The sequence below is a fragment of the Trichinella spiralis genome (genome assembly GCF_000181795.1).
Source record: "Trichinella spiralis strain ISS 195 chromosome Unknown Scfld5, whole genome shotgun sequence".
NCBI classification, from domain to species: Eukaryota; Metazoa; Nematoda; class Enoplea; order Trichinellida; family Trichinellidae; genus Trichinella; species Trichinella spiralis.
This window is the reverse complement of record NW_003526944.1, coordinates 340627-365630: the sequence shown is the minus strand read 5'-3', so window position 1 is coordinate 365630 and position 25004 is coordinate 340627. Positions and strand designations below refer to the sequence as shown.

Sequence of the window (25004 nt, the reverse complement as noted above, 5' to 3'; positions counted from 1 at the left end):
TGTTATTTCTTGTAACACAAAAGTGTGTTAATGATTCCCCTTTGTCTGTAATTATTATTATTCACCGTTTAGACTTCAAAAAATATTTTGTTAACTATGTAGTGCTTTTCCAAAGTTTGATTTCTGTCCGCCGTTTGTCTGCATATCGTTAAGCTATTTCGCTGACGTTAGTTGATTAATTGCGCGCCAGGATTGCATTTGTGCTGCAATTTGTGGAATGAAATAAAATTCATATTGTAGTTTATAAACTTTTTGTATCAGTTTCATTTTAGTAATAAATATGGCTCGAGGTCCGAAGAAACATTTGAAACGTCTTAATGCTCCACGCCATTGGATGTTGGATAAACTTTCGGGGACGTTTGCTCCCAGACCAAGTCCTGGTCCACACAAGCTCCGCGAATGTTTACCGTTAATTTTGTTTATTCGAAACCGATTGAAGTACGCGCTGACGTATGACGAAGCCAAAAAGATAATGATGCAGCGGTTGATAAAAGTTGACGGAAAGGTCCGCACTGATCTTACTTATCCTGCTGGTTTCATGGATGTGATCACAATTGACCGAACGGGAGAACACTTTCGACTAATTTATGATGTGAAAGGCCGTTACGTTGTCCATCGTATCTCTCACGAAGAATCCAAGCTTAAATTATGCAAAGTACTAATGTTTTTTGTTTGCGATTTTTCATTTAATTTTGATAGAGTATTTAGGTAAGGAAAGTCATGGTTGGTCCGAAAAATATTCCAATGATTATTACTCATGATGGTCGAACTATACGCTATCCAGATCCACTGATTAAAGCAAACGACAGCATTGTGTACAACATTGAGAAAAACAAAATTGTAGACTTTGTGAAATTCGATACCGGCAATGTATGTATGGTGACTGGTGGTCATAACGTAGGACGAGTTGGAATTATCACTCATCGCGAACGTCATCCTGGTTCTTTTGATATTGTCCACGTTCGAGATACCACAGGAAGCACATTTGCCACACGTTTGAATTATATATTTGTCATTGGTAAAGGTAAAGATCCATTGATTAGTCTTCCTTCGTGCAAAGGAATTAAGCTGTCCATTGGTGATGAAAGAGCAAAACGTCTTGCAGCAAAGACAAAAGGCATGTGATACAATGCTAAATCACACTGAGGCAATGTGAAATGATGAATAAAATTGGATTGAAAATTCTTTTGTTTATTGAAATTAAACTGTAACACTATTTTGAAAAAGTGAAACGTAATTTTAAAAAGTAATATTCACGAAATATTTATTAGCAGCTTTTACACTTTTAGTAATATAAATGAAAAGAATGCCGTAGAATTAGTATTTAATGTATGACGTGTAAAAAATATTTTTTGGGTTGTATATTTTGAATGAAATTGCAGCTTCTTTTATAACTTATATGATTAAATTAGTTCACGTTGATGGTTGACCATATATACTGCTTAATATTTGTTATAAAATGCATTTTACGCCAGCCATGTTGCATAAAATGAAAGTTTAAGGATATAAGGCAATATATTTGAAAAACCAACATTGATAATTTATATTATTCGAAAATTTTATTTTTATTTATCATAATAATTTCTATAATTTATATTTCAATGAAAATCTTTTTCATTAAACTTATTACCGTATAGATAAATTCAATGTTGATGAGGAATCATTGCTGTTGAAAAGATTCGATTATGAAAAACATTATTCAAAAGTTGAGCTTATGTAAATCATTTGTAGTTTTGACAATAGGCGATCTGTGAAGTACTAGTTTTACATTATCCGGGCCTGAGTGACTGTTAACTGTTTTTATGTTGATGAACAAGCAGTGTACTATTCACTAGCACAGATTCAGACAATAATTACGGACAAGCTCGTCAGATTACTTGCAGTGTTTGTTTAAAATAATGGACTGCAACCGTTTTGTCGCGGTGCACGCTAATTTATAAAAAAGTTTAATTGTAAGGTATTGATGGAATTTGTTAACTCAAAAAGTAGCAGTTGAAAACCCCTGCTTTATACATTAAGCAAAGATTTTACAAACAAACAATCAATCAAACAAATGATGATAACATTTTTAATTAACTACCGCTAAAATATGTGATACATGAATGATATGTATAAATGCATAAAATTACTAAAAACTACATTGGGCTACATCTTTAACAATGCTTTCAATACGGTGGTATTATTCAATTAGGATGTTCAAAAGACACCATCAATGTGGAGTCTTCTTGGGATTTTACATCAGTAGAGTTCGTTGTTGTTAAAGTTTTCTGCTCAACTTGCTGTTCAACCGACTTTCCAGTCTAAAATTAAAAAAATCACTTGTTAAATTCAGCCACAATTATAACAAACGCATACAACGCTTTGCGGCGGCGACTCATCCTTAGTGGGTGACGAATCCTGGAAAATAATATCACTTTTTTAAATTACAACATAATGCAACAAAAAAAAATACGTTTAGCTTCTCGACAGCAGGGGGAATTTGGCCACCAGACAAAGTGCCTTTCTGCAATAAGAGATGTATAAAATATCACTCATCAAAACAGAATAAAGATGAACAAAATAATTATGTAAACTTACGTTTGTACATAACAACAACAATATCGTAAAACAGAGAAAAAACAGGATACCGATTATGAGGTGAATCATATCGGTCTGAAAAAATGAACAGTATGAAATAAGTTAACCAAACGATAATGATCTTAAAGTAAAAAAGAGATTAAAACGAAACTCTAAATAACGCCACTGTATTTTAAAACTTATTCTAATTAAGAGCCTTTCACATTACAAGTACAGCTATTGAATTTACTGTAAATATCTTTAATGATTTTCAAGATTTGTTACGTAATAACTTCATAAACTTTTTCATAAAATTATTGAAAGACAAACAAAAAGATCAACAAATCAACGATGAAAAGCAATATTTATTTTTTATTCGTTTACATCTGTTGACGTTCTGTAAAGTGCATGACTTATTTTCAACCGGATGCACAATGGTGGAGTTTTTATTTTGACAGACGAAGCAAACAACGCTGTGAAACGTTTTTTCTTTCACTTTTTTTGTGGCAATATACCATTAAAATATGTGCTAAGTTTGCAATTATCTGGAAATATAAAAAATAAAACTTTATGCTTAGATTGTCAATTTGACGAAAAGGTGATAATAATAAAAAGGAAAAAATGGAAAAGCAAGATAGAGCAATGATAATCCAGCAAGAAATATGACAATTAGCACATTCCGGGACACAAGTTGCAACAGAAAGCAGGGTTCCAACGAGTTTTGCAATAGCGCTGATAGGTGGGACTATTGATGGCGTTGATGCAAGCATGTTGGCTACCACCGGAACCGCCTCCTACACCGCCGCCCATTGGTGCCGACGGTCCATTGTCGACGAAATTGTTATCACGTAAAAATTTCTGCACATCACCATAATTTTCTGATGCTCTGAAACTGTAATCGACAGTGTAACAGGCAACCGTCTGCGTGCCCGGAGCTAAACACTGTTCGGCATATTGAGATTTGCATTTTTCCTTGCATCCACGGCAGAAAAGACCACCTCCACCTCTGGCGCAACACTGACAACCTTTGATGCTTGAATAAAAACTATCCGAATCTTGCGGTGAGTTGGGACTTGATTTCAAGTTCAAGTAAACTTGAAATTTTCCTTTCTTGAATAAAGAATTATTAATGAAATAACAATTTACAAGAAGAAGAAAAAAAATGTCGACGTAAAGATGCCATATAAATATGAAAGTCTTACTCCAATTTTGAACTTGCTTTTCAAACCGGAATCCATACCGTTGAATTTCTGGTTGACCATTTCTTGCAGTTCTTCTTTAGATGGAAGACGCACAGTTCGAGTGAGCGTATAGGTACGTGGTGAAATTTCGGCGCACATTGTGCTGAACATTTGCTCACTGCCGCCCAATTCTGGTAAAAACTTGTGCCCAGACGACAAATCTCTTTCCACTTTTGCAGTCGACTGGCATAAATCACAATAGCGGCTATAATCACAAAAAAACAATAATCACAAAGTAACAGAATAAACAATATTTAAATTTTACTCACCAAACATTACGATCGCCATCTTTAACGTATCCAGATTGGGCATCGCATGTATAACCGCCAATCAACTTTTTCTGCGGCACCGCTGAATACGGTATGTCCCATTTGATGCCAAATGGACCGCCGCCGCCGATTGGTACTTGCAGATTGATGCTAATTTCACCGGCGAGATGCTGCAAGTTGCGCTTGACGTTGATTTTGCCAAAATGGATGACAAATTCTCCGGGGGCAGTTATGTAGTGAACTTCACGGCCGCGAGTGTCAGTGACGCGAATCTCTTTTTCAGGTATATCCAGAACGCTGTTGACTGAAAGTAGAAGAAGAATATTAAAAATCCACGTAAACGGACAGTACAGCACATGTTTATTTCATTTTATTTTATTTTATTTTTTTGCTTATGCTGTGTTTTATGTCTGACTTCCTCGACATTGGAAGACTTTCGCATTTTCGACCATAAAGTACAGATCGCCGACCGTATACTGCACCAATAAGACAATTGATAAGAGGTTGACAAGCGACGGACGCATGTTGGGCAACAGTGGGGCGAACAGTGGCGGTCGTTTTAAACTTCAATAAATACAAACTCAACGCGGACCAGTTTTCTGGGAACTACAGTTGCAGGCTGCCGAGCCGACACTGCTGTCAGTTGACAAGCGTTGCTTTAAAATAAATGTGAAACATTGCGCCGCCGGGTTTCATGAAGCCATACTCGAACAAACCGGACCTGAACCTTATTGTAATTTACGCTTATACCAAGAAAAACAACTCGATCAACCAACAAGCAGCGACGGTGAACATTTCGCCCACACGTCAATTTGCCAAGATCATCAACGTCCACGGACAGGCTCGGCTGGTTCTCGAAAAGATCCAAGACTGGTCTTGAAGCCGGCATTGCTTGGTTAAAAATTTTGGAGCCCAATTTGGGTCGAGGTGTCGTTCTCGAAACCGTCGACAATGACAAATCTGCTCGGCTGAATTTGGTACGCTTTCATGGCCCATTTGACTGACGTCCGCACGCACCTCTCACTCACGCAACCCCGACAAACCGACAGTATCATCCAATCTCGCAATCTGTTCAACAAAATTAAAATAATCAAAAAAAACAACAAAAATCACTGTACAATTACAAAATTCTTAAAAATAATACTTAAAAATCAGATTATTGTAAGGTGTACTATATCATGTTTACGATTTTATTTTCTACAATTGATTGATGATGTAGATGTTTTTTTTTCTTGCGATTGAAAATTATCAATATTCTACTGTGGTTTCAATTCTTCAAGTAAACAAATTTCTTTAAATAATTAATAACTGAAACAGGAAATAGTAGGTAAAAATGGAAAACTGTCTCCCCCACCCCCCATCTCTCCGCCGAACCATTGGGATGCTCCGGTTTTCAGTTTTAAACTTTACGACAACTCGAATTTCACAACAACTGCTGCTGCAGCCTGAGGATAAAAAAACTAAAATGTGACAAAACGAATCATTTGTGTCACTGTGCAAATGCAAAATTTGTACCATGAAATGTCGATAAGATTTTCTAGTTTTTTTTTGAAACAAAAAAATTACTACGAATATAATTTTCGAAGAAAAGAATTAGTCATTTAAATTTTAATTACCAAACACATGCTTGAAAAATTAGCAATGTTCAAAGCAAATGTAACATTGTTGTTCAAAATATTAATTTGGAAATTTAAAATGATCGACAATTTTTATCATTTGTTAAATTACCATACAAAATAAAAGTAGGCTTCCCTAATCTACCATAATATCAGTTTGGGCAAAAATAATTTTTTGACGTTATTAGCAAAAACAACTATCAGAACATCAAAAAGTTGAAACTTCGAATGTCGACATTTTTCAGATATTCTTTTTTTTTGAAAATAAACAACAACGATCATTTATCTTCGCAATAAATTTAAGAATAATTAAAATGCAAAATAGCATGTCTGTTGATATGACGATGTGCGACAAAACAGAAAGATCACGTGTCTGAAATAGAAATGGTAAATGTGCCCAATTATATAAGCAGCATCATTTGTAGAATGCTATTACATTAGAATGCGAATCAACGCTTCGACAGTTTTTAATTAGAATTTATTTCTGTTCAATTTTCAATAACCCACAGAAATGACCCAAAATTAACATGTCCAAGATTTGAACAGTGTCATGTGTGCGTGGGAGGATGTCAAAAGTAAATAATATACTTTTTCATCGTATGGAGATTTATTGAGTCAGAAGCGACGGCCGACTTTTTAGGTCAATGAAATAGTGCTACTTTGTGCTGCATCTTGTGCATAACATCGTTGTCCTGAAAACTACTTTGAAAAGTTGAAAGATGTCAAAATTTTTCACTATTTTCCAAAAAGAGAAACAACATCAAAACAAATTTCACAATCGCACAATACAACAATCGATAAACTATTGCATTATTATATGAAACGAAAACTTCAAATAACAACATTTATTATTTTCACTTTCACAATCAAAACAAACTTTTGTTTTAAATGTCATCAAAATCAATTCAATTTTATATACAGTATTTGACAATACATTTTCAAATAGAAAGATATTGATTAAATTTGCACATCTTGTATAATGTAGAAGAAACAGTAAAATATTTCAGCAGGGAAAAAATAATTTTAAGTAAAATTCAAAATAAAAAAGAAATTAATAAGGAAAAGATAGATAAAAATAAAATGTAATTATTCCGTTTCTGAGAGTTCGATCGTTATAAATTTACAAATTGCATTGTCAAAACTGGAATAACTACATTGGAAAATGTATTGAAAATTCGAACTTGTTTATACATTACGAATGTCGTAAAAGCATTTTAACTGATAATAACAAAAAATTCCACATAAATTTTAAATTTTACAATAATAAATAAGCAAATAATAACAGACGAGTGAAATTCATAAACATTTCAAAAGGTGAAATGTAAATTTTAAGAATTTTATATTCAATAAATAATAACTTGAATGTCATTTGAAAATGACAAACAACGGTTTGAAATGTTTTCTAGACATGATACATTAAATTTGTAGTTTATATTATGACTGTTACCAAAATTTCAATAGAAAATAATTACTGGCATTATGGTATTCTATTATTGGTCTAGCGTAACGTTGAAATTGACTTCATACTGAAACTTCATTTTATTTCTTCGTTGTTTTTCACTAGATCGAAATGTATTGTTAATTTGTAAAGTAAATGATTTTTTTAAAAAATAACAATGTACTCTTACTAACATTCCATTTTCATCTATAGCTAATTTTTAAGATGCAAACTTGCTTCGAATTTAAAACTTTGAAATGTTTATGAAAAATTTACTTTATAAATGAAAGCTGAAAGCACAAGAACAATCAATTTTTAATAACTACTTCCACGCATAACTAGAAGATTAAAAACAATACTAAGTTGCCAGTTTGAATCATCGCGTGGTCTGCTAGATCATAATTAAAATATCACTATACATATACATATACTATACTATACTATACTATACTATACTATTCAGAAAATACGTAAATTGCAAACTCTATGCTTATCGAAGAACGCAAACTTTGGAAAGGAAACAATATTCAATCAGCATGTAAAAATCAATATTAAATAACCTCACCATGACAGTTTGTGTGAAATCAGATAAAACAAACTGTTTTAAAACATTCTAAAACAGAGATCTAAATATTATATGGAATGGAATTAAACGGTATTGAATTGTTCAATGACTGACTTAAAAATTCCTCCCCATACATTAAAGCACATCGCAATAAAGCAATGCAATCATTTTCAGCGCAATGAGCCATCTGCAGTTTATCACCAAACATTCGAAGATACAAATCTTTAAGTGAATAACGAAATGTTGCAAACAAAGATGTACTGTCGCCGCATATGCCTTCCAGACGAATTTTGGCTTTTGGACTATCTTTCTTTGGAAATAATTGATCATTTTCAATATTGGAGTCAAAATTCAACTTTCTACTAGCATTTGGATACCACCGGCTATCTATCAGGGTGTGATGCAATTTGTAGGATTCAGTACCGGCAAAAGAATACCGAATTATTCCCCCTTGCAAGTTACAATTTAAACTTGATGACATCTCGACAGAGCTTTTCGGCAAATCAACGAGATCATCATCCTTCTGCACAACAGCTTCTGATGTTGAAGATGAAAAAGCTGCTGACGAAGCACTTACTGGACTGGAAAATAATGCAACAGAAGTCAATACATTTTGGTTATTGTTAAAAGTGCGAAAATATGCACGTTTCTTTTCCATATCTGCTAATAATAAGTTGTCCATGAGACGAAATAATTTTAAAGAATCACAACAAAAGAAAGTTGCTGGTAAGTCTGGATTGCCGCAACGAGCCATTTCAGTTTTCAAAATTGGAAAATCAAACTGCAAACCATTGTGAGCTATCAATGTTACCGGTTGTATTAGATTTAATAAAAATGAGTGCAAAGTTTGATAAAATTCTGCAAAGGTCGGCTGCGCTGCAACATTAGCTGGATTTAAACCTGAAAATGTCGTATAAATTATGTGTTACAAACAAAAATTCACATTTCATAAGAAAGCGCAGTTTGAAGCTACTAATATAATGAAACATATATCAAAGCAAGAGTGTAAACCTGTTATCAAACTTGCCGTTGGAGAAATAGATTTTGCAGGATTTATAACACTAACAAGCTTGCTCATCACTCTGGGTAATTTAGTGTATGCAGATGGATTATTTGAAAATGTGAGGAAATGTCTACGACCAACGGCCACAACAGCTATTTCAGTAATACTCGGCTGTTTTCCCACCAGTCCCGTAGTTTCAACATCCAGAAAAACAAGGGTGCCGTCACAGATTTTATCTGGATGTTCAACATTCATGCTTTCGTATTTAAAAACATTTGCTGCTATAAATATTTATAAATAATTAGAAAAAATATAAAAATTAGAAATTTTATACAGTATAAAATAGCTCAAGTTTTAATGTGAATGAACATTAAGTTTTTTAATTCATATCAACAGACGTATTTTGAAGTTTTAAAATTTTAAAGTTTTCACTATTTAATTTTATAAGTATAATCTTGACGAATTAAATGAATTTTGAAATTATTTTTTAAATTATTAGGTTAATAGAATTCAGGTTTGATGTACCAAAATACGTCAATGATGTAGTGTAGTTTCGACGTCTATCTGTATGCAGTATCCGAGCAGTTTTCAAATATTGCTTTTTCTCTCAACTAAAGATATACATCTTCTTTTTATTCATTTTTTTCACATCTGTTTCTTTTAATTTGATTTTATATTTCTTAAGCATTAATTTCTACAAAGGAATTTTAATTTCCAATTTTGATGCTTTTAGTATTCGTTGGGCAGTTTTTGAATGTCCAAAGAGTTACCAGACATGTCTTCTTTCCAGTATCCTTGGGTAACCCAAGATGGAATAGACGACAAATTATTTGTTGAGGTGAAGATTGCTATTCCTGATGCTAAGTTGTAATCATCTTTGTTTAGGATATGATTCGTGAATCATGTAATATGGCAAACATGCCTGATTTCAAGACGAAGTTGTGTTATTTCTTCTCTGTAGTTTCTAGTAAAGTTTTTACTCTGACGGCGGACCCAGAAACACCTGAAGTTGATGAAACTGTAAGTTCATATGTAATAATTGTAACATTTTCTAGCATCATTCTGTAATATTTGATGAATTATTTTGAACTGTTAGTTACTTCTAAATAGGATGTTAATTTAAAATTGCTTTGCTTTTAAATAAGTTGTTAATTTAAAATGTCTTAATTGTAATAAAGAGATGAATATTCTGCATTCATGGCCATCTTGAAACCGGAAGAACTTTTCTTTAACGTGACGACGAATTTTTGTTTTTTTTTGTGTATGAATTTAGGTTTAACAGAAAATACGTAAATTCATAACTTAGTTTTTGTATTGTTTTGTTTATTATTAAAAATTATACACTAAAAATTATAATTTGCGTTTTTTGTATTTGTGACTTTGGCATATAAGTGCACTTTTTAGAAAGTTTGAATTTTTTTTCATTTATGTTGAAGTTAAATAAAAGTAGTTAAGAGATAAAATTTTATTTATGAATCAATTTTTGCGTTTTTAATCTATTTACAGTATTTAGAATGCAGGTTGTATTTGAAATGGAAATCTAGTTGAGAAAGAATGTAAATAGATTAATAATATTATTATTTGGTTCAGTTTAGTACGATTTGAAATTGATGTGTTATGTATAAAGTATTAATATTTATCATTTTAGTTGTTGAAAAAGCGAGTTTTTGATTTGCTTACGAATATATTTTGTGGAAGTTATGGACGTGATTTTCAAGCTTATGCCGCTTATTTGCATTATCCATGCATTACGGAAAGCAACAAATGCAATCGACAGTTGATATGCGGCGAGCCTACTTACTGTTGCCTGTAAATTAAAATTCACTCAAAATTCCATTACTTATGTGGCAAGTGTTTTCTGTTTCAGTGACTGTGCATGTGATCAAACATGCATTTTTTGTCATGCTTGTTTTCAGTCTTCTGAGCATAAGAATCATCGATATTCGGTGAGTAATTAAAAAAATATTTATTACATTTTCATTATTAGTTATCTTTAGATGAGTACCAGTGAAGGTTCGGGTACTTGCGATTGCGGCGATAAAGAAGCGTGGAAATCGAATTATTACTGTTTGAACCACAAACCGGTTGCTTCATTCGAACCTTCGAAAGTATTACTTGAGGAAGGATCCAATCGTTGTCTGATGTTGATAAATGCAATGCTGTCGTACATTCGAGATGTCTTACAGCATGCGATGTTTTTAGACTTACCCACAAGTTATTATCTCGAGTAATTATTTTTAATTATATTATCTGTGCGTACACGATGTGTTGTTGGAATGGAGTTGTTTTTTTTATTTAGTTCGATAAAAGTGCCACATGCGATTGTGATGTTCAACGATGAAGTGCATTCTTACGAGGATGTGATTTCGACATTGAGTTCCGCTCTAGATATTGACACAACTTGTGCAAGACTACTTTCAGCACGAATAGACCGTGATGGCTGCAGTGTTGTTTTCTGCGGTAGCCAGAATAGCTGTGATTACCGGAAACAAATGATTTATGTGAGAATTTATGAAATAAAGAGTGTTTTTATTATTTCCCATTTAATTATTTATGATTTATTGTTCTAATGGAATGCAGAATCATTTTAAGCTTTTGCTTAGGAAAATCAGATCAATTCATTTGTTGGGCCACTTATTTCTCGTGTTGCCGATGGACGCCTCGTATTGCATCAAATGATGGCTGTTAAGCTGTTGCAATGGTTAGGCAGCGACGTGTGCTCACAATTTCGTAATTTTATTGTTGTTTAAGTTGGTGTTCAATGTAACTTATTTATTTATTTGTTTATTTTGTTCTTGTAGCCATTTTGGAGTCCTTGTTTTGTCAAGCGTTGTTGAACGTAAAATCACCGACCGACGTGGTTCTTCGGAATTGCTTTGCAAACTCTATGCTTATCGAAGAGCGCAAACTTTGGAAAGGTAAAAAATATTTATTTGCTTTTTTTTGAGATATAATTTTTCTCTTTATTTTAGGTGCTCGCATTGCTGTTCAACAATTGATCATGTGCACATTGACGAAAGACGAAACGTATAGACAGACGTTTGCTTGTGAATTTATCAATGTAATAATAATTACGAGATTGTAAGAAATTTACTTCTTATTGTTGTTGATTTTCATATATTTGTAGATTTATGAAGATTTGCATCTTAATTACGTCAACGACGATCATGCTCATTCAGTTTGTGCAGTTTCGCTAGCAGTGCAAATTTTCACTACCCCTTCAATTGTAAATTTCTGCTAATATAACGAAAATTGTAACTTTGTTTCAAGCATGCTAATTTGTTTGTTTTGCTTTGAAGGCTCGAATGCTAATTAGAAAGAAAAATGCGTTGAAGGTGGTTGCCACTACGGCAGTGAAACTAACCAGTTCTTGGATTAGAGGTTGACTAGAGTTAGAGCATTTGTTTGCCTGTATTGTTAGTGTTTATTTCAGATGACAGAGTTTTTAAGTTTGTGGATACTGAACAGCGTGGAAATATTAAACGTGTTGTTAGCATGTTTGAGGATTTTAGGTAAGTAAAATAAAAAAAAAGGAAGTGCATTATATTTGACGATAATGTGATTTTTTAAAATTATTCTTTCAGATATTTGTTGAACAGTCTACCAACGCAGTTGGATGAATTTGACAAAGAATTATTACAAGGAGTAACTATTGGTTACGGGGGTTTTTTGGAATTGTTGGCACGAATGGATGGTATGGATGCAATGATACGGATCCTTAACGAATCAACCCGTTATGAATTGTTGTGGGAATGTGGTTTTACAGTTTTTTTATCTTTGGCTCCCGCGATGAAATATTTCGCAAAGTGGGCCTTTGCAAACGTGAGCGAAATCTGTTCAGTAAGACGAGCATTTCTGATCTATTTCTGATGCTAATTTTTTCTTAAGAGACGTTTGGCCACGGAATTCTTTTTACAAACTAGATTCCAAATGTCTCTCTTTCATTTGCGCAGCAATGACACGGCAGTTTCTTATAAAAGTGAGCAGTGTAGCAATTAGATGAAAAAAAAATGTTTTTTTTAATGAGCAATTTCTGCACGTCGTGCAATTTTTAGTTGGTGGTAAAGTTGAAGAATGTATTCCATACGATTCAACTAAAGATCCAGTTTCTTTTCATATTCCTACTTTGAGAATGCTTTGCAGTAAGCAAGCAGCGCAGTATAAATGTTTCCAGTTGGAAGCTGTTTATCTACATCTTGTCTGTTCTTTTTCAGCATTATTTACAGCTTTGATGGAGCATAATGTTTCGAAACAAGAATGGATGGTTTTGCCGGTTTCTCATTCTCCACCCTGCGAATGGTACGAGTACCCTTTGCGTATTCTTTCTGCTGTGGCGCAGTACAACGCTGGCATGTGGTTTCGAAATCACCGGCCTATTGCTTATAGCGTAATTGCATTATTTATTTTTTTTTTCACTGTTACTTTTGTTTGAATAAATTATTTTTTAGTATCAATATTACACTCATCCTGTGACCAGAAGTTCAATGTTTCAAAAGGATGTGGTGATGTTGCAGGTGAATAAACAATAATAAAATGAGAAGAAGTATGACTAAATTGATGGTTTAATGGTTTAGGTTGCTGGATCGTTAATGCACAGTGCAGATAAGCTGCTCATTCAAGCACTGGTGAAATTTGATTTGTGCAACTGGGCAAAGTGAAGATATGAATTTGATATATTGAATATATTTTATTTTCGAAATTTGTTTTTATATTTACAGGTTAATGAGTAAAGCGGATGAAATGTCACAGTTTTCTAGTGGTCGACAACGTTTGCATACAGTATTGGTTGCCGAAGATTATTTGCAATTGTTTATCATGATACTTGGTATATAGAAGATAGCAAATAGATGCACAGTTTGTTTGTTTGCTTGTTTTAGTATCGAAGGGATTATTATTTGTAGGCGAACGTTGGACACGTGGTGTGGGAGAGGTGAAGAAAGATGATGCACTTCGTCGACTGGTTGTGCAAATGCTCTGCCAGCGGCCAGCAACATTCAGTGCAATTGATGATTTTTTGGGAAGAGATGGATCCGAAGATGCTTTTTTGGAAGATATCCTGTCATCTGTTGCCAATTTCCAGTAACATATTGAACGAATTGAACTTGCTCTATGATGTGACCTATTGTTTTTCCTTTTTCAGAGAATCAGCCAGTAGCAGAGAGAGTATATTTTCACTGAAAAGTGAATTGCTACCGGAATACAATAAGTTCAATTGGTTTTACACTAAGAAAATGTCTTTTGACTCATACGAATATCAGCAAACACTTCGAACAGACCAACCTTTGGATATGCAAGGTGAAATGATTTTCTTTTCAAATTGATAATTGTGTTTTTTGTGTCTTTGCACATGTGTCTTATTTTGTCTTGTAGCTTGTCCGCCGCCGATGGCACCGAAATTTAAGCCAGCATTTGTCAATTTGTTGTCCATATATGCATCAGATACGATGATACTGATTTTGCAGTTGATATTGCGTCGTAAATTGTTGTCGTTGCCATTGCACAGCGATGGTCAGTTGGAACGCGCTATTTTTCTCATTGGTATGGCTTTGAATGATGAATTTCGTCAGTGGCAAGAATATCGCCCTCCATCTGAAGGAGAACAAGTGGATTCTACTAATCAAATGTATTTTTTAAAATATTTGCATGAAATTAGAATTTACATTTTTTAAATTGCAGCAATTTTACCGACAATGCTTTGTCGACCACGATGGATGGTATGAATTTATTGCAAATGATGGAAAAGTTGGTAGGCGATGTCATACCTTCGATTGATCTGTTACTCAAATGGGCCATTGCGGTTAGTGTGATGATATAATTTGTTTTTTTGAATAATATTTTTGATGATTGTTTATTCAGAGATTCAAGGCAGTGGATGCGTTGAAAAAGTTTAAAAAAGAAGGAAAACATTTGGATGAGGAATATGCATTTTTAATAGAAGAACAGTATCCTGATGAAAGTTCGCCGGACGAGGTGACGAAAGAAGAAGAACGCAGAAAGCAGCGTCACAAAAATGCAATGCGTCATCGTCAAAACGCCATGCTGACTATGAAGAATTTATCTAATCAGTTTGTTGATGTGAATATTAGCATATTTTTCATTTTCACTGTTAATATTGTTTTCTGGGAGAGATAATTGACATTCATTGCAAATAATGCATGACTTTTTCTTTTCTTTTTTTTCTTTTGCAGAAGAACCAAGATATGTTGGTTGCGCATGCTAAGAATTCGATAGAAGAAGATGATGTTAGTTTTGAATTGAGGTAGGTTTTCAGTTTTGTTTACTCAAGATAAAACTGAATGTTCAATGAACTGAATTTGCATTATATATTATTATCTGATATGATGTTTGTTATAATAATAATAATTGTTCAGAAAATTGTCCAAAGAAGAGTTTCCAGTAGCAATAGGCCCTGATCAAAGTGAAACGAAGATTTTGGAATCATGCACTGCGCAGTGTGTAGTTTGTCTGGAAACGACGAGCTTGTCCGATTCGAGTGATTCTGTTGTATTTCCTATGTTCATGCAGTTGTAAGCATTTTTGTCAATAATTTGACGAGACGGAGGATATGGTTGTGCTTGTTTTTTAATTATTGTTTAGATCACGAATTTTTTGCAATGTTTACGAACGAAAAGTTGAAAACAAGTACAATTGGAAATATCCGTTGTATGTGCCGTTTGAATTGAATTACGGTTTGTACGCGAATGCATGTGGACATCCGTTGCATTTCACTTGTTTCAAAGAGTAAGTGAATGAAGATGAGGGACATTTTTTTATTTCTTTTACTGAATTTGAATATTTTTCTTTGTCTCCAAAAGGGCATGCTTGAGAATGATGCTGCGAAATCGTACGAACAGCGACCGTTATCCATTGTTTCGAGCCAAGAGGAATGAATTTTTTTGTTCCGTTTGTAAAAGAGTTTCGAACGGTGTTTTGCCATTGTTATCTCCAATGACAATGTTAACCTCGGAAAAGTGAGATTAGTTTTGTTTATTTGTTTATTTATTTGAATTTTGTTTATTTTGAGATGGCTCTCTGGAAAAGAACTTCAGTTGAGATGGTTCAACTTTATGTCCAGTGTTTATCACTTTACCGAGATAAGCAATGATGAAATCAATTTGAAAGATTATTTTCAAGCAGAAGGCTATGATGTTGTTGTTAATGGCACAGCGATTGCATGTAAGAAGAAGAGAAAAATTTTTATAAACACTTTTATGCGGCATTCGAGATATGAATTGTTTGCTTCTATTTTAGCTAGTGACGAACTGTTGAATAACATTAGAGAGGGAGCTTTGATGCGCGTGGCGCTGGAAAAAGGTGTTAGCGCATCTGATGAGCGAACTGTTGCAGTTTGGAGTTTGAGATGGTATAATAATAATTATTATTGTTATCATTATTGTTGTTGTTCTTTGTTTGTTTCATTTTTATTTTTAAATTATGCCATTGTTGAAATTATTATCTAATTAATTCAGGTTTTCTTGGAAAGCGAACAATGTGGAAGAAACATTGAAATTTTTTCCAATGGCATTGCACGAAGCAAGCTTTTTTTAGATTTTACAGATTTTTATGTGAGTTGATTAGTTTTGTTTTTATTATCATTACAGTCATGTCAAGGACCGGTGGAACCCAGAAATGATAGGAATGCGTTGTTCATCGTCGCAGCGACAGTCGCTTATACGTTGAGATCATTGGAGCACGAATTGCAGTTGGAAAGGAAACCATTGTTTGGTGCTTTTTCTAAACGACAAGTGAATAATCTTTTGTGATTCATATTATATATATGTATATTTATTTATTTGTATGCTTAGTGTTGTACATTGTACACATTGACCAACTCTGTGATGCTGTACGCATGGGTTACACCTGCACCTCAGATGAAAATAGCATTGAATGAAGTTCTTCAACCTTGGTTCTCCCCATCCGAATCCTTTACTATTCTTGATATTGATTTGTTCACATCTCTGGTAAGTTTGAAAATTTTAAATTGGAAATAATTTTGGATAGCATATTTTTACTTTGATTTTTTAGGTTCAAGTCATTCTATTTCCGGCGTTTTGTTTTCCCACTGATGTACATGATATGCGTCCAATTCCGACGTTTGGCTATTTTGAACACCAGACATTTTTGATGGTTTTCACTGGTTATCTGCTTCAAGCGTTGTGGAGTACGTGTAATTTGCCCAGTTCGCAACTGGAAGAAATCACTGCAGAACAGAAGCAGTCGATTTGCCATCTTGAATGCGATGCGTATGTTCAACTGTCCAAAATGTTCTACAACATTGCCTCAATGGACAGTCCACTGTCGAACTTTGAGCAGGCTGAATTGTTCAAACGATTTTGTACATTTAAAGAATATGTACGCAAATTTTTGCGCTTATCCGCATTGTTTTTCAACGCTTTGACACGCATTGTTCCACCCGAAGCATTACGAAGTATGATGACAACTATGTTGTTAATTGATTTTTCCATTTACGATTCCTTTAGATTACAATGTGGACGATTTCCAACCATTGTGCCGTTATCTTGGTCTTCCAGAAAACATGGTCGATTTGATGAAGCTTGTCAATGCTAAAATGATGGAAAGGTGATTTTATACTGCTCTTTGCTTTGTACTTTTTTTTTGTTGGTTTTTACATAAAATTATTTTTCATATGGTTTGTTGTTTTAAACAGTTGGTTTTCCGGTGAGACGCTAGCACAGAAATTCGTAAATAGTCGACCCGAAAATCAGAAACATGAAAAAGCGTGCGCTTTACCAATCCGACCGCAGTCGTTGTTTCAACTACCAGCAGCATATGTGGAACTGTTAGTTAAAGTTTCCAAAGCCAAGTGAGTAACATTATGATTGATTGGTCAGTTTTAATTTTCATCATTTTGTATTGATTATAAGCAATTATCATGTTTGAATTTTATTATTCTTTTAGCTGTCCATCTTTAAAACGTGGGTGCTTGTCACCGGCACTTTGTCTTATCTGTGGTGAGGTATTGTGTTATCGAAGTCATTGTTGCCGCCATAGCATCACAAGAGAAGAAAGCGTCGGAGCCGTCTGTTTCCACTCGTTCAAATGTTCAGGTGGTACAGGTCTTTTTTTGAAGTATGATTTTTTTTTCATCTCTGCTTATTTATTTGTATTATTTATTTGAAATTTTGTTTCACTTTCAAGCGTCCGATCGTGTCAAGTAATTATGCTGTACGATCGTTTCCAGGGCTGTCTGTTGGACGGTCCATACCGGGATAAATTTGGGGAGCATGACTTGTTCTATAGACGTGGCAAGCCGCTGACGTTGCGAGAAGACAAATATGAGGCGTTGAAGAAAATTTGGTATTTTCACAATGTTCCGGAAAAGATCACGAGCTCGGATGAAGCACATCATCTGTCCATCAGTTGGACTTTCTTGTAAAACAATGTTTGTAGTGGCTGGGTGATGATATGTATATATATCATATGAGCGTGGAAATTGTTCTCTTAAACATTTTTTACTTTATCTGGTAATAGTTAACATGTTTATTATTTACTTCGTTTCATAACTAGTCATTAAATTCATCACCGTTTTATTTTTAATTCTTTCCTTTGCGTAAAAATACCTTTGCTTTTTATATGCATATATTCTGTTAGATTACCTGTTCAGAAAGTGATAATTGTGCAAATGAGATAATGGATGATGAAGCAAAAGATTAACTCAAACAACAAGTGCGCAATGAATACGGTTGTGGAATTCAAGTTGTATCGCTGTTGTTGTTTTCCTCATCTATCAAATCTGACTTATCCACTTCAACTGTAGCAGTATGTTGAACACTTTTGATTCGAGTTTTCCAATATATCCACCTAGAAAGATAAATGTATTATTAATTCACGACAGTTAACAGAAGAAGAATTTCATTTCAGAGAACATTAAATTAAAAAAACAATATATATATAATTACCCCATTATGACAAAGAAGATCAGTTTCACAGCCGATGAAAACATGAAAACAAAACCTGAATATACTGTTACCAACTTGGCATAGAGGAAATTGAATACGATCGTTGACAATACCGGACTGAGTTGTTCAAGCATGGCAATAGTTGAAAAAAGGCGAACTTGAAGAAAAGCAAGCATAAATTAGTAAATGAATAGTGTGTTATCGAATTTGAAGGTGAATTAACCTGTCTCGTAGCGTTCCACTAAGCTGGAGAGAAACGACCGAAAAGCAGGAAAATAAACCGTTGACAAACCACCGAATGCAGAGGCTTGGGGAAAAAACGAACGTCCAATGAATGAATAAAACAGTTGAACGACTACTTACAGAAGAAAACCATGTACTGATTGGTGCTGGTGGCGAAAAGAGTTGTCTTAAATATTGACAAAGCAATACCAACGAGGATGAGCGATGTGTCATGCCAGCCGATTCGTTTGAACATGTAAGGAAGACCGATTGTCGAGACGACGGCGAAGGACCGTTGAACAGACAACATAAGACTGTACTCAGAGTCTGTGAAGGTAAGCGGAGAGAGTTTGACATACAGCAACTGCAAACTTCCAATGCCTGTGTTGTTCAATGCAACAATCATTTGCTCATTTAACATTAAACAATCATCAACATTATTTGTCGCTTACCGTTGTCGCACATGTACAAGCCGAGGAATATTGTCAACGATATCCACAGCAATTTTCGTTTCGATTCAGATCTGACTTTGACCAGCGTGGAGACGTATTCCATGATTCCATCGGTGATGATTAGTTCTTTTAAAGTTTTTTGTCCGATAGGATGTTGCTGCTGTTCGTGTTGTTGTTGTTGTTCATCTCGAAGGAAGCGAGTTTCACGAAGGAACAGTACAGCACAGAAAAAGCTGACAGCTGACACCACTGTGCTCGCCAGAAAAACATAGCCGTAGCTGTATTGCAGCTGAGCTTCGATCAAACTGCAGCTTAAATTGCCGATCAGAATGCCCAGAAACAACAAACCAGTCGCTATTCCCATACGTACCGCAACTTGAGATGGAACGTTGACGACGTCAGTGATCATTGCAAAACAGAAACTGAACAAAAACAGCGGATCGAAAAAGCCAAAAATGATTTGCGGAAATAGTAAATAATGTATCGACAAAGAGGGATAAACTGCAAATGCGATCATCAATGCCGAGCTTACAATGCAACCGGCAGAGCAGCAGAGAAGTGGCAACTTCCTTCCATGTGCATCTGACCATGCAGATACTAATAGAACGCTGAATATGCCGGGAATTGTGTTGGCCAGTTGAAGAAATACCAAATAAACAGACGCTTCCGCTTCGACCTTACTTTGAACTGTCGAATTTGTAATCGACATGCAGTCAACACTGCTGAGACTGTTGGAGGAGACATAATTCAGGCACACTTTGAAAAGTATAAACGGAGAATAAGCACTTATGTACAAGCCAATGCTGATGCCAATTAGAAATAAAAACAACTCAGGACCAGTCACAGTGCACTTTGTTCGACAGAGCTTCATCGGTGAATAAACCAAACTAAAATGCATTAATTTTTTATCCACAATTGAATAAATTAAATTTTTAAGTAACCAACTTATATCATATCATATCATATTTTAAATAACCAACTTATCATTGAATAAAAATAAACTTTTAAATTGATACTTAAATATCACAATTACTGTAAAGAAATTGTATCAAATCACAAATTGCAACATTTCCGCCATCTGTTGATTTCCCAATTAGAACATGAAGAAAGAAATTTATTTCATTTTCATGCTAAATTAATATCGTTCTTTCAGCATGCCAAAACGAATAATACACACACACACACACACACATGCTTATATATAATTATTAAATGGGTTCACTGTACGAAAACTGTTATTATTTATCAAACTAAACTGCAGAAAAGGGCAATGAATAGCGTTGTATGCTAAACTGTTACATTTCAAGTACAACATTATATACCTATTAAATAATTTAAAGCGGATTGACTTACTAATGAACATTAACGTGCTCACAAAGTCTCAAAAGACTGTTAATCATTAAAATAGATAGTTATTTTAACATTTCTTCATTCAATTTTGAGTTACAAAGTGTTACAAAAAATTCGATAAGTTTCATTTTCCCGTGGTGCGCAAATAAATACTCCAGTCGGTGCTTTACAACAAATAACAGACTGCCAATTTCAAATTTAATGCAGTAAAGTACAACAGAATTCATCGTGCTTTAGTTCATTCACATGCATTATCATTTACCAGTGAAGAAAACAGCATAAAGCAATGCAATAAATAAAATGCAAATGCATTCGCATGAATGTGCATTTCATTGCATTGCATTTCAGACAAGTAAATTCATAAACAAGCTTACTAGTACTCAATTAATAAGTGCCTTGCTTCAATTAATCACAGTAAAACATTGATATTTCGACCAGGTACTACTTCCACAGTCTTTTTGATAAAAAGCTAAAAGTGCATCTTGAGTTATCATATACTGTAATTCGTAGTTAAAATAAAAATTTGACAACTTACAATGACATTATTATTCTATAGTTATTGAAATTATTAGTTTTAAATTATAAAATTATAAGAATATATTTAAACAGATGAAGAATATGCCTACACTACTTTGGTTAGAACTTGCTTATTTTGAGCAAATGTAGCAGTTAAAATGCTATGAGAATTAAAGCTGTGCATATGGAGGTAAAATATGATCAACTATGAATGAATCTTGAATATGTATCTTTTCAGGAATAGAAAGTAAGGTTGAGAAAAACATCAGGGGGCACCCGGGTTTGAACCGGGGACCTCTCGATCTGCAGTCGAATGCTCTACCACTGAGCTATACCCCCTACAATATGTCTTGTTCTAATTATGAATTTTAATTTAATTTTCAAGATAAGAAAATGACAAATGTGATATTAATGATAATAATAATAGCAATGAAAGCAATTTTTCAACTAATTAATTAGGCTTATTTTTCAGCCATTTCTTTTCGTTTGATTTTAGCAATAACATTTGTGCAATTTCATTTTCATTGACTTGATTCTCCTGTCAAACATAATTCCTAATTATTACGTATTTACCAATTCTATTTTTCAACTTTTGAATTTTGTGAATGCCTTAAAATGACCAATTCTGTTTCAAAAATATTACTGTAGCGTGTATTTTACATTTTGCACTAAAGGTTAAACGTAGGTTTTTGATATAACAGCATTACAATTTGAACTAGATATTCCAGTTTTTCCGATCTATTTGGTAAAACATAAAATACAAATACAGTATAATTGAAAATTTACTATTCGAATGCTCTTATCTTTCATAAGCATGTACAATGACTAAAAAAATTTAATCTAATTTACATTAAAAAAATATTTTGTCAATTCAACTTAACAACAAATAAACAATCTACGCTTTTCAATGAATTCACACATTCTTGTTTACAGAATTTGTCTATCAGCCCTATAATAATAAATAGCTAGCATCAGTTTCTGAAAGCATATTCAGTTTCACGTTTCAAATGATGTGCTTCTTTTGTTTGAAGCAACATGTTTGCAACACTGAAAATGAAAAAATATTAACTTCAAAGAAAAGGACAAGCACAGTTGATTCAATTCGCCAGATATTTGGATGATAACCAGCGTTCAACGGCAGAAAAAAGCTGAAGAATAAATATGTGATAAAATGTCTAACAAATAAGGCGAACAACTACTACTGTTAACAGCAAATTTTGAGCTAACTGACAAAAGGCTCATCAAAAACAGTTACATGCGTTGATGAGTCATTAGCTCGTGCTTTATTGCCTTTTCATCTAAATCAGATATATCTGATGCTTGAATCTGCATCAGACTTTCAAGTCCGAGACAGGACTTCAAGCCACGCACTGAACTAGCATAAAGCATCCGTTTGCGTACAGGCGCATCGTCAGGACATCTGAAAGAATAATGCCCTGTATTGCTAAAAGAAAACAGACGACACTTCGCTTTGAAAACCAACTTACAACTGGACAAAAACGACTTTTCGAATGGAAGATACCGACTCTGTCCCTTGACGTTGCACGGCAAATTCCACATCCACACAACCATAGCGACATTCCTTCCCCGTCGCAACTGCCTTAGCTAATTCCTAAATGACCATTATTTTTCGCTACCCTTCAACATATCAGCAAACAGAACATTCAGCAAAACCGTGAAGCCATTTTCCAGCTTCAATTGGTCTACTATGAAAGTCTGTGAATAGTACTATCAGTATGTATTGTCACATTGCAGGTTATTTGTTACATAATCTACTAGTACATACGTATCTACTTGAATTAAATCTGTTTTCTTTTTTTATAAGATGCAAACAACTTTGCTTACATCTTGAAATTCCTTGTATGATGCGCCTTTCAAACCTTTCTTCTCAACGATTATTGTTGTATCATCGTCGGAAATACGAAAAATTAAATAAGAATACATCTTCCGACTATGCATATCATCATAATCTTTTTTGCACTGCGGATCAATCTTCACACCAGATGCCTGAAATGTTTTCACCCGCTTGAGTGAAATATTCATCTTCAAATAATAAAAACGCATGCATGTTATACATAACAACGCAAACATCATGCAAAACTTTATTTTTCAAGAGAAGCAAAACTCACGGGGTATTTCATCATCAGAAATATCATGCACGTTCTGCAATGTTAAAAGAGGCACAAATATAAGCAATACTTGCGCACATTTCTTACCAATACAAAAAACAAGCATGAAATATTGCTGATATTCAAGACGAATCCACTGTTGCGGTGATCATAGCATAAATATTTGTGGGAATAAGGAATGTGGTAATTTATCAATGAGTAATGGAAGTAGAATAATAAATACGGAAATGACTAAAAAAATTGGCGAAAATTCTTCACAAAGTAATACTTATGTCAATCAGACCAAATGCCTATAAAAGAAGCTCAACGTCTATCACAATATTTGTTGCACAATTTGCGCAAAATGTCCGAGTGGCACAACTCTGATTCATCAGAAATTTGCAATGAAATCAGTTTGCTTGTACCAAGAGCTGCTTTGATCGCTGAAGCAGAGCTGGCATAAACCATTTTGCGCTTAACACTTGCTCCATCTGGGCAACTGTAATAAAAGTCACAAGCTTCCATTAATTAAAAGTCAACAATACATTCATAACCAAAAATAAACTTACACTTGCAAAAATACAATTTTAGACATTTTACTAACACCAGCGCCTTCTCTGCTACCGGTAAATTTAAAATCAAAAACAGCATAGCGACAATCGTTAAAATTGTCCGTCAGCTGCTTTAAGTCGTCAACAAACTCCAGATATGCCGTTTTAGAATTGTCAGCATAATCATCATCTGGACGACTGTGAAGATCGTCCTCACAAATTGCTTTCTCAACTACAACTTCTTTGTCCTAAAAAATACTTATACCACCAATAAAATAATACTTCACTTGTAAGCAACAGAGTATAACTCTTTTCTTCAACTGAATTTTAAAATATTATACAATTATGACAAGGTCATTTTGTAACAAGGGTATCTGCGTTTCTTCTCAACAGAAAGAGAACACAAATGTTTCTAATAATGTGGCCCATAATAAATGCCGCCGGCATAAAGAAAGCTATAATTGTCTGACCAACTAGCAAAACTTTAACAACTGCGCGCCAATAGCAAAGAATAAATGAAACGACGCATGCGAATATACATCGCAATCACTAAATACACAAGAATGCTTTGATAACGTTACGTTTTACAGCAGTTCCAATTAATTCAACGATAACTTCATATCAAAAAACTACTGAAATATTAGGCAAACTATTGGCTTAACTTTAAACAATCTTCAAATTATTATTATACATAATGAATCATCAGTGCAGTTTCAAAAGATATGAAAAGTCAACATAGCATTAACATAATGAATATATGTATAACAAAATAAACGAAACTAGTATAGAACACTTACGTTGACAATGCTAAAAATGATGTAACGTAGATCTTTTCTTCCTTCTGCCATAAGCTGAAACGTCGTCCGACAATCTGGATTAACAGTTACCCCGGATGACTACGGTAAAAGAAAACATGCTATTAGTCATTCAACTATAATGTCAGAAATTCATTCACAAGCAAACAACGCAAAATTCTTCAAGTTGCATGCTCAAAAACACAAACATGAGATCATTAACACAATAAACAGCTTCCACGTTACACAAACGTAGCAAATGACTAATTATCAAAATAAAATTAATAACACACGGAAATACACCCAAAACAAACATCCAAATGTATCAAAAAGAAGATACTTACCATCTTTATATTCAAAGTTAATTCAACTTTACGCAGAAATTTCAGAAAACAGCAAACAC

At 33.9% G+C, this 25004-nt stretch overlaps 7 protein-coding genes and 1 non-coding gene across 8 annotated transcripts; 2 read left to right on the top strand and 6 right to left on the bottom strand.

Annotated features, from left to right (window-relative positions):
* The first annotated feature begins 259 nt into the window (after positions 1-259).
* Positions 260-1169, top strand: Tsp_03751 (40S ribosomal protein S4). Its single transcript, XM_003374507.1, has 2 exons — positions 260-655; positions 709-1169. The coding sequence occupies exons 1-2, from the start codon at positions 281-283 to the stop codon at positions 1123-1125; spliced, it is 792 nt and encodes a 263-aa protein (XP_003374555.1). The 5' UTR covers positions 260-280; the 3' UTR covers positions 1126-1169.
* Positions 1170-2183: 1014 nt separating this feature from the next.
* Positions 2184-4955, bottom strand: Tsp_03750 (hypothetical protein). The gene is given in 11 exon segments (XM_003374506.1): positions 2184-2300; positions 2350-2397; positions 2453-2503; positions 2621-2652; positions 3072-3101; positions 3273-3666; positions 3759-3980; positions 4072-4370; positions 4501-4630; positions 4644-4722; positions 4783-4955. The coding sequence occupies 11 exon segments, from the start codon at positions 4953-4955 to the stop codon at positions 2184-2186; spliced, it is 1575 nt and encodes a 524-aa protein (XP_003374554.1).
* A 2791-nt stretch (positions 4956-7746) lies between these two features.
* Positions 7747-8943, bottom strand: Tsp_03749 (three prime repair exonuclease 1). The gene is made up of 2 exons (XM_003374505.1): positions 8697-8943; positions 7747-8585 (listed from the first exon to the last, which is right to left on the bottom strand). Exons 1-2 carry the CDS (start codon positions 8941-8943, stop codon positions 7747-7749), a joined length of 1086 nt encoding a protein of 361 aa, XP_003374553.1.
* A 520-nt stretch (positions 8944-9463) lies between these two features.
* Tsp_03748 (putative ATP-dependent Clp protease adaptor protein ClpS) lies at positions 9464-18085 on the top strand. Its single transcript, XM_003374504.1, has 26 exons — positions 9464-9526; positions 9574-9708; positions 10337-10497; positions 10988-11148; positions 11490-11606; positions 11661-11735; positions 12122-12200; positions 12273-12382; positions 12744-12830; positions 12903-12987; positions 13407-13513; positions 13590-13767; positions 13829-13983; positions 14059-14311; positions 14365-14485; positions 14545-14763; positions 14877-14947; positions 15060-15215; positions 15286-15429; positions 15764-16034; positions 16290-16433; positions 16494-16649; positions 16714-17116; positions 17169-17268; positions 17608-17665; positions 17891-18085. The coding sequence occupies exons 1-26, from the start codon at positions 9464-9466 to the stop codon at positions 18083-18085; spliced, it is 3804 nt and encodes a 1267-aa protein (XP_003374552.1).
* Positions 18086-18401: 316 nt separating this feature from the next.
* Positions 18402-19187, bottom strand: Tsp_03747 (solute carrier family 46 member 3). The gene is made up of 3 exons (XM_003374503.1): positions 18890-19187; positions 18609-18765; positions 18402-18510 (listed from the first exon to the last, which is right to left on the bottom strand). Exons 1-3 carry the CDS (start codon positions 19185-19187, stop codon positions 18402-18404), a joined length of 564 nt encoding a protein of 187 aa, XP_003374551.1.
* A 63-nt stretch (positions 19188-19250) lies between these two features.
* Positions 19251-20180, bottom strand: Tsp_03746 (hypothetical protein). Its single transcript, XM_003374502.1, has one exon. The coding sequence runs from the start codon at positions 20178-20180 to the stop codon at positions 19251-19253; it is 930 nt and encodes a 309-aa protein (XP_003374550.1).
* Positions 20181-21415: 1235 nt separating this feature from the next.
* Tsp_03745 lies at positions 21416-21487 on the bottom strand. The gene has a single exon. It is a non-coding gene; the product is annotated as a tRNA-Cys (tRNA).
* A 657-nt stretch (positions 21488-22144) lies between these two features.
* On the bottom strand, positions 22145-24655 carry Tsp_03744 (actin-depolymerizing factor 2). The gene is made up of 9 exons (XM_003374501.1): positions 24605-24655; positions 23857-24055; positions 23682-23755; positions 23365-23508; positions 22994-23155; positions 22636-22760; positions 22404-22568; positions 22218-22296; positions 22145-22195 (listed from the first exon to the last, which is right to left on the bottom strand). Exons 1-9 carry the CDS (start codon positions 24653-24655, stop codon positions 22145-22147), a joined length of 1050 nt encoding a protein of 349 aa, XP_003374549.1.
* Positions 24656-25004: the final 349 nt, after the last annotated feature.